Here is a 9,074-nt window from a genome sequence, read left to right as displayed (position 1 = left end):
GACATACAAGCTCCAGGAATAACAAATACGAATGCTCGGGTTATTAAAAAAAAAATCATTTATTTTTTTTTAAAAAACAATGACATCTGAAGGTACCATGAGTAGCTCTCTGGAAAGGTACAGAATAGTGCTGATGAAGAGATACTTAAAAATGTAAAAGTTACAGTTACATTCATACCAAATATATGTTACTGTGGGACTGGAGTCGTGTGACGGAAACAGTGAGTCAGTGATCAAAAGCCCCCGGGGGGGGGGTTAGGTTTTACAAATCCACAGGTGGAACACAGCTATGACGCACTGCTCTTGGGAGCAGTGAGCTCTGTACTTCCCTGCAGGGTAACACCCTACCATTGACTAAACTGTACCCCATACATCTGAATGACTGTACCAGGTTTCTCCCATCCAAAGCAACCTACATTTTTTTTGTACATGGGAACTAGTGCATGTACCTTAACTTGCACATCGAACAGTGGCACATCTGCAGGGATTGAATCAGCACCATTCCAATTACAAGTTACAGCGCCAGGCGCCCATAGGATTACATGATCACTGCATAACTTCTGCTTGGGGGTGGGGGGGGGGCATACAGTCTTTGCTGTATCAGCATTATGATGTTCATTTGGACCAAAGCTATTTTCATGCAGGCACTTTCCCCCTGGTGTGAACGCTTGAGTGTTTACTACCCCCCCCCGATATCCAGTGTTCAGAACCGTCTTTTTGGACTGCCATGTTTTGCTCTGAAGCAAAAGAAAGAGTTTCATTAAAAACAGGATAAAGCCTGTTCTGGGATAGGAAAGGGGATTTCAGAACCGATGAGGGCAAATACTAATGGTAGAAGTTCTTGTAGAGTATCTATAGTAGTGTGTTATCGGGTAAACTGCAGATGAAACGTGAACAGAAAAAAACACTCGGGGGAGACAACATGGAGTTCACATTTAAAACCTGCCCACAGACCAGATGACTGCAGATTACCAGTTTTCATGCAACCCGCAGTGTTTAAAACAGTATTCTGATCGCCAGGTGAGTGATAAGGAACACATTCCAACTTTCTTGGAGGTATCCTGATGGGCAAGAAGGGGATGTTACACTGAGCAGGCAAAGATTTCAAAAGGAAAAAAAGAGAAATATTCAAGAGACACTACTGATCAGTCAGTATATGTGCGCAATATAGAAAATGGTTATGAAGGGAGGAAAAAAATGGCAAGATGGTTGAAATTTCAACCTTGACAGTAATAATAATGACATTAAAGAATGAGCAATCAAATCCTACATAAAAAAGCTAGAGGTGAACACAAGTATAGTCATGGGTGAGTTTTTAAGAGTCAGATAGCATGCAGCAGTCAGACCACACTGGAGACTTTGGATTGATGGAGTGGAGTGGAACAGAGAAAGTTTCTAAAAATCGTTTTCCATGTCCCTTTCGAGTAAATAAAATAAATAAAGGAGTCTCTTTAAAAAAACCCACTGTTGAGTTTGGATTCAGTAGCAGGGTTAGGAATGGGCTTAATTCACCCAAACCAAATAACAACCATTTACCGCCACTGCTCCACATTGTCCAGGTAGTCCTCTGTGCCATTCTCCTCCAGCTCCCACCAGGCCTCCATCCACTCTGCCATCTCGCCATCCTTCCCATCCTGCCCCTGCTCTGGGACGGGGTGCCCCTCCGCCTGGGCACCGAAAACACCTGCCCGCCTGGCCTGCGCCATCGTCACCGGCACCCTGCTCCGCAGCCGCCGCCTCCGCTCCTGCTGCCTGCGCTGCCGCTGCTCCTGCCGCTCGTGCTGCCGTGCGACCTGGAAGCGCTGCAGGAAGAGGTCGCGGGCGTACTCGTACAGCTCCACGTCCCAGCGGTTCAGCTGCCGGATGCACCTCTGCGTCTCTGCGCTCACCTCCACGCTAGCGGCCCGCGTCCCGTTCAGCTGCGTGAATGGGGCGATGAAGTTCAGCTGGAAGGTGCGCTCAAACAGGTACTGCGTCTTGCGCTGAAACTCGGTCAGGCCGAAGAAGGCCATGCCGCGCAGGTTGCGCTTGGCGCTCTCCAGCAGGGCGGCGCCGCGCTCCTCCTCGCTCATAGCTGACGCATTGTAGCAGCCCACCAGGCTGAGGTCGGCCAGCATGCGCGTCTGCCGGTTGTTGGCCAGGTTGAAAGGGCAGTCCATGAACTCCTCCAGCGTGCAGCCTGACCAATCGTCCCCAGGATAGCAGTTGGGCAGCTCGGACAGGGTGGGGGCACGCCCATCACATACATGCAGCGAGGCTTTCCAGGTGGCACCGCGCTGCACGTGCCGCCACTCGCTTAGGTAGCGCCACACGGGGTCCCGCAAGATGGTGATGTAGTAGTAGTTCCTATTGAGGAAGGGGCAAGCGGGGGGGGGGGGGGGAAGAGATGAATTGTGGGAAAGTGAAAAACCATCCATCTTCCCTAACCACTTATCCAGTACAGGTTCCCAGTGACCCTGGAGACTATTACAGGAATCACAGGGCAACAGCACGGGCCACCACAGGTGCCAGAAGAATACACAAAGACAGTCACACAATGTGAGCAATTTACAAATATTATGGAAGAAACTGGGGTATCCACAGGAAGCCCAGAAGACAAGGGAGAACATCCACACACAGACCAAGGACACAATATGATGCAGCCAGCTCTGGGTGTGGAAGGCCACGATGCCAATTGCATTTTAAATGGTTTTCTTTCCAATCTAAACTCTAATTTAACAGTCTGCCATGCCATTCATCGCTCTGCATTTTCTTTACAAAATAAGTCTTGGATTTCATAGACCTCAGAAATTCTTCTCATTTTGCAATGTTATGTTTTCAAGGTGTTTTAATACGACAGCCATTTGCTTTTTCAGTATTTCAACTTTAATCACCCAGTTTTTAAATTACCTTTTTAAATTTGCATTTTGACATCTCTTGGCTGCCCTTAAATATTGATTATATGACTGCATGGGTGGGGGACTGGATGTCACACCTCCACAATAACATCCAGTCAATTACAACTGTGTGTTGGATTTGGCTTTGGAAGAGACCTCGAAATCCCATGTTATTCATAAAAATCAGCAGCAGGGGGCAGCAGAGGCTTACACCTGACGACTGCAGGTAACTTGTTAAACAGTGTTATTATATAATGTGTTTAAGAACTATTGTTTAGCATGAGTCATGGGAAGTGAAAGGTATTATTTCACATTTGGACAGCATGTAATCATGATGCTAAGTAACTCTAGTCAGAGTATTAATGTTACTTTATGTACAGAGGGAATTGTCAGCGCTCCGGAAATCAGCCCAAAAACAAGTCACCCCCCACCCACCCATACTGCAACTCCACAGCTCACATCTGGCCCATCTACTGAAGCACGACTCCCCACATCCGTGTAGAGAATCCGTACCTTCAGCATCCCACAGCCATCCTATACAGAACCACACCTGATCTCAACTCTGTCCAAGTCGGCTATCCAATCCCTGATTCCACGAATCTCCCGAATCTCTCGGATACGTTTTCTGGTAATATTTACCATAATGTATCGTCACAACAAAGCAGAGGGGGAGAAAATGAGGATACAAGACAATGAGATGAACAAGCCTCACTCGGAGCCCAACCCCCCATGCTGACATGTTCTCCAGGAGGACCTGCGTTCCATTCACTCATACCCCCCCACCCCCCACCACCAGGGTCTGGCCATTTAGGCCACATTAAAGAAACATTACTGCCACTTTGGGCAAACTCCGAGAAAGGGATGCGATTGGTTCCTGAGACACTGCTGGGAGACGAGACATTGGTAGGGGTCCAGGCACCCCACACCATGTCACACACACAAGGACAGTGTGACAGCCAGCAAATCATGCTGGGGGGCACGTGCTTGCAGGAAGTCTCTCACAGTGCACGTGTTGATAAAAAAAATAATACCCACTCCTTTAAGTATGAATTCAAGAGGGTCAAGTGTGTTTAATTGAAATGCCTGGGACTCCCAGTGTCGCAAGCAGACAAACACACACACAAACAGGCCACTTGGCAGAGAGGCGCCCCATCCTTTCAACCAATCAGGTTGGCAAATACATCTGAAGGACTTGGTACTCAGCATCACCAAACACAGGCAGTCGTGTTGTCCACACCGCGTTGGGTTTGTGCATGTGCGGAGGCCGGGTGGGTTAAGCACAGAAACAAGGAAGCGATCCAGTGCTGGGTATCAAAACGGTGCTGCTATTCAGTGACCGGCGTGTGGGACAGAATGTGTCTGTGTGTGTATGAACCTGCAGATCTCACTTTGCATGATGCACAGAGGCGGCAGTCACAAGCTGGGTCAGACAGAGCCCACCCCCAACACTGAGCCGTGGCAGCCCCCTCAAAAAGATTTTACATCATAAGCATCACTTTGCAGTCAGGGTACGGGTGAAGCAGACAGGCTGAGCTAGGTAGTAAAGCGCACACACACACACACACACACACTGTGAGACATTATAACAGTTTAGCGTGAGTATTTTTTACTCATATATGTTTAACTGACATATCACATGCTGTAACCAGGATCATTCACACCCCACCCCACCCCCGCACTTGTGTACATATCTCTGTACATTTTGTACATATCTCTGTACATCTTTATTTATTTCCAAAACTTTTGTACATTTGTATTTATATCTTTGTGTATCTACCTGCTCCTATTGTTCTATATTACGTTTTTGTGCAAGAGCTCTGTAACACCTAAATTTCTCATTCGTGGGATAATAAAGGTTTATTCTATTCTATTCTATTCTACACACACACACACACACAGAAACACACACATGCACAGACACAGAGACACACACTCTTCTGCCAATCAAAAGGGAGACTTACTAAGGAGAAGGTTCCTGCACGGACATTCAACAAAGTCACTCCAAGACCTCACAACTAATCATATTATGATCAACTAATATGATTAATCATGTCTGGAGGCATTTACAGCCCCGCCCCCCACCTGCAATCCCCCCTCTGGCAGGGACAAAGAAAGCAAGCCCTATGACCAATTATCAGTGTCACCGGATGGCAAAATATCCTCTAAACACACATTCCCTAGGAATAAACAAAAGTACTATGCTGAGACTCCCAAAAGTACAACCTCCAGTTGAGATCATCCCCGGCTCACGTGTGCGTTGGCTGGATATGAGAAAAACTTCCATTTTTTCACATTTTTTTCTATCCATATCTTCACTAAATCACTGGTTGCTAGGTACAGAACGTTTATTTTCGTGGAAAGTACTTAAAAGCCTCAGTGGCGGCAGCAGGAAAGCTACGGAACGCATTCTGATAGCGCCACGATGGACGGCGCTTCGAGAACCACCTCGTGGGTCCTCCATTCGCTTCCATCATGCCATGAATTTAAATAAATCGTCCTCCTGTAAGCCGCGAGAGCTTTTATTATGCAAGCCTCCTCGAAACGGACCATCAGTGGCGATTAAATCCACTGCCTAAAGTAACAATGCAGAAATTAGCACATCAAAGCCGCGCAGACTTTAGAATGCATTCCGCATTTATGCTACGCGGAGGTGGGGGGGGCAGCAGGCGCAGAGCCCTTCTTTCGGGCGCCTTCCCGGAGATCGCACCAGGGACCCGGCTCTGTCAGGTGTGATAGCGGGGGCCACGGAGGCAGTGAACTGAAAACAGCAATCAGGTCGCCGCCGCATGGCTACTGCCTCCACCTGGGCTGGCACGACATGCCCGACACCGTTACCGCAAAAGGCTGACGACGGCTGCATTTCCGAAATGTTAGAAAGGGACGAATTTCATGCTTAGTAACCACAGCGGGCTGGTGCCGCGGGGTTTACATAACGCCGCTTCTGCAGGGCCAGAACGCCGACGGTTCGGTGCATATCCCATTTCTTTCCCAAGCCGATGTTCATGCTTCCAGTCATGTCGAAACACAGTCGATGCCTAGTGTTATTCCTAAACGGGTTTTTTTGTTCTAGCAGATCCATGGGTTGCAGCCTCAAACAACCCGACCTCGGATAAGCGGAAGATAATGGATGGATGGAAACAAATCATTGAGAGGTTTTAATTATTATTATCGATGCTCCTTTAAAATGTTAAAAGTTTAATATTACTGGTGCATTTTTCCTCCGTATCTCCTCCGGGATTTGAGTTCGACAGTAACAATAATACACATGAGACGGCCACTTGGTACTTGGATAAATTAATGTCACAACAATGTAACTTCAAGGGGAACAACAGTAAAATTACAGATGTATTGCCTAAACTAAAAACACATTAACTTGCGCGGCACTGATTTGGTGAAGTCGAAAAAAACAAGCTCCTATTTCATTGTGTAGGGCAGCCAGGGGCGTTAGAAGCATTTTGAATGTGGGGGGGGGGTGACGGGGACGGACACACTGGCATAAAACTAACATGTTATGTTAAATGGGGGGGGGGGGGGGGGGGCGGTCCCAAACGAATAATTATGAAATGTGTGAGGGGGACACGTCCCCCTCAGATTTAATGGCGGCGACGCCCATGAGGGCAGCTATACACACTTATATATAATACAACGGGTCATGGGTTGCAATCAGACTAATGATCCCAAATATCTCTGACCGACCCAAGCAATTTCATCAGTTAACCTTTTAAATTCAGACTGTCACTTTTTTTTACAACATCTCCTAAAGGCTGTCCTTTCAAAACAATGTTCATAAAGTCGGCTGAAGGCAGCCTTTGGGTCTTGGTACAATCCAGAAGACTTCATGGATTTTTTTTTATGCAAAATACGGATAATGAAAGAAATCAAAAACAGAAGAGGGTCAGTCGTTGTCCCGTATAACACGCTACGGGGCTTGGAGTGGGGGTGTTCCCGGTGGGACTACAGTCTACACTGCGAAGCGAAGAAAAGCCGATGTTAAATAACCACGGACAGATTTCGAGAAAGCTACTTTAATAATAAAAAGGCTTGTTTGATAGCTACTCTAAAAGATACACGTGTAGAGCCCTAAGCTCCATAACGAGAAGCCAAGTGTCAACCAATAAAATAAATTATGCATATATGAATACGAAATGTAAATAATTCAAGTAAGGTCAGAGAAGCCTCATTATATAAAATCGGGGAGTGCAAGGTGGCAAAGCAGATGTGAGAGGGACCCCAGCCCAAATATTGTCCCGAGGGAGAAGAGAGAGAATGGAAACCATGGTAAGTGTGTTCCCTGTGTCCCCTCAGGCAGCAAGGATGTCAGCGTGTCGACAGCCTATTCCATCAGGGGGACAAACAAGGAGCGCCTGAGGTTCTGCCGTGACAGCATATAGAAGAAGGGGGAGGGGGCAGAAAAGAGCCCACAACCTGCTAGTGCTTCTGTACAGGAAGCGAGTTTAAACCGCTACCGATCGCCTCGGGTTTCCGTCGTAAGAAGTGACTGCTAATCTTTTTTTTTGCAGAATCAGTATCGAGCCAACTACAAGTTACCCAAAAGAGTAAATAGTCCAGATTCATCGCCGGAGTAGCATTTCCCATGAAAAGCTGTATTCACTTAAAATGTTCCACCAAAAGATTACCCGCTTTGTAAACTGAGAAACGTAAAACTTTTGAAACACTATATTCCAACACATGTTGTTCAAATTAAACGTAAGATGTGCAGGTTTTTTGTGTGTGAAACAGGAGAAAACATATGACTTATTTTAATATTAATCTAGATACAATATTTCTCCATGCAAACTAGTGCTCGACCCTACTACGATGCGCATGCATACATTATAGGGGGAATTTGCATTTATTGTCGTTCACAGTAGAAAATGCGATTTATTATACGTGAGTACTGTCACCTTTACCCAGGGGCGCGAGACCCGGGGGTGTATATTTAATCGGCCCCAATACTTAATTTGGCTTCAGTCATCCTCTCGATAAATAGACCACTGTATTTGAATTAAGTTGTGTCCCCCTAATACTAAGCTCTCCTTACCTGGGGGTGCGCGGCTTGAGCGGCTCCCGCGTGTTCATGAGGCCCGGAACACAGCTGGTGAGTTCGGTCCAGTCGGCGTGCAGTCCGCAGCTCCAACCCGTGGAAAAGCGGGAGAAAAGCCAGGTTTCTCTCTTGCCCGGCCGATAACAAGTGCACTTCTTCTGTCCGGCACGGCACTCGCAAGGCCTCTCCAGCTGGATGTTGCGCACCAGGTGTCGGCCGAACGTGGTGCCGCCGGTCTTCTGGATGTGCAGGAAAACAATCACGTCGTCGCCCTTGATGTTGAAGTCCACAGTTCGGCTGAGGTCGCCCGCTGAGAAGTTAAAGCGCGGTATGTAGCGAGCTAACGTCCTGTCCTCCGCGACGTACGGGTCTCCGGCACCCGATCCTTTGCTGCCCTCGACATCCGCGCCGTGAGACCCGCCAAGACCGTCGCCTGCTTTGGAGGACAGGGAGCCCAGGCGGAGTAGCTGGCAGTCGGTGCCAGGGCAGATGTACTGTAGCACAATGACACCGAAGAGTAGTACCATCACCAGGGCCAGCAGAAGCCGACTGTTACTGGACTTTTCATCCATCTTCTCGAGGAAAACCAAGGAACATTACTCAACCTTCTGGCCCCACTGTGTCGCCTGGGGTAGAGATGCTGTCCTTTAACAATCGAACATATGAGCCATGTTAATAAGAAGTAGTACAACGAGTAGTACAAGTTTTAACGCAAAGGGATACTGTAGTGAACCTCACAGACCGCAGCGCAGCCCTTCTCAACTTTAACAGTTTTTTTGGTTTGTTTTTTACTGTTTGATAACTACCGTCGTTCCTCTTGCATTGTACAGAAGATTCTGTTCCGTCTGTTTACCTCCATCATAACCAAAAGATCAGTCCCTGTTTCCCAGCATTCCCTGCGCTTTCGCGAGCGTGAAACTGTGACGTAGCAGGAAAAAAGGGGTGTGAGTGATTGCGACCCCATGTGATTCCTGGCTCAGGTGAAACACGGCTGAGGAACGCCATAATATTCATCATTTTATATCTACACACATACATTCACATGCATATATATGTATAATAAATGTAAGTCAATAAGTTAATATTTCAATAATTAAATGTGTCATTTTATTTTTAACTTTTAATAAAATGTATTTCGTAATGACGTTGTGATT

General features: G+C 47.1%; 1 protein-coding gene across 1 annotated transcript; it reads right to left on the bottom strand.

Moving 5' to 3' along the window:
• Positions 1–40: 40 nt before the first annotated feature.
• On the bottom strand, positions 41–8,866 carry hs6st2 (heparan sulfate 6-O-sulfotransferase 2). The gene is made up of 2 exons (XM_049029268.1): positions 7,918–8,866; positions 41–2,346 (listed from the first exon to the last, which is right to left on the bottom strand). Exons 1-2 carry the CDS (start codon positions 8,490–8,492, stop codon positions 1,533–1,535), a joined length of 1,389 nt encoding a protein of 462 aa, XP_048885225.1. The 5' UTR covers positions 8,493–8,866; the 3' UTR covers positions 41–1,532.
• Between the last annotated feature and the right edge of the window lie 208 nt (positions 8,867–9,074).

The sequence above is a fragment of the Brienomyrus brachyistius genome, chromosome 10, assembly GCF_023856365.1.
Source record: "Brienomyrus brachyistius isolate T26 chromosome 10, BBRACH_0.4, whole genome shotgun sequence".
Classification (NCBI taxonomy): domain Eukaryota; kingdom Metazoa; phylum Chordata; class Actinopteri; order Osteoglossiformes; family Mormyridae; genus Brienomyrus; species Brienomyrus brachyistius.
This window is presented reverse-complemented; position numbering and strand designations above follow the sequence as displayed.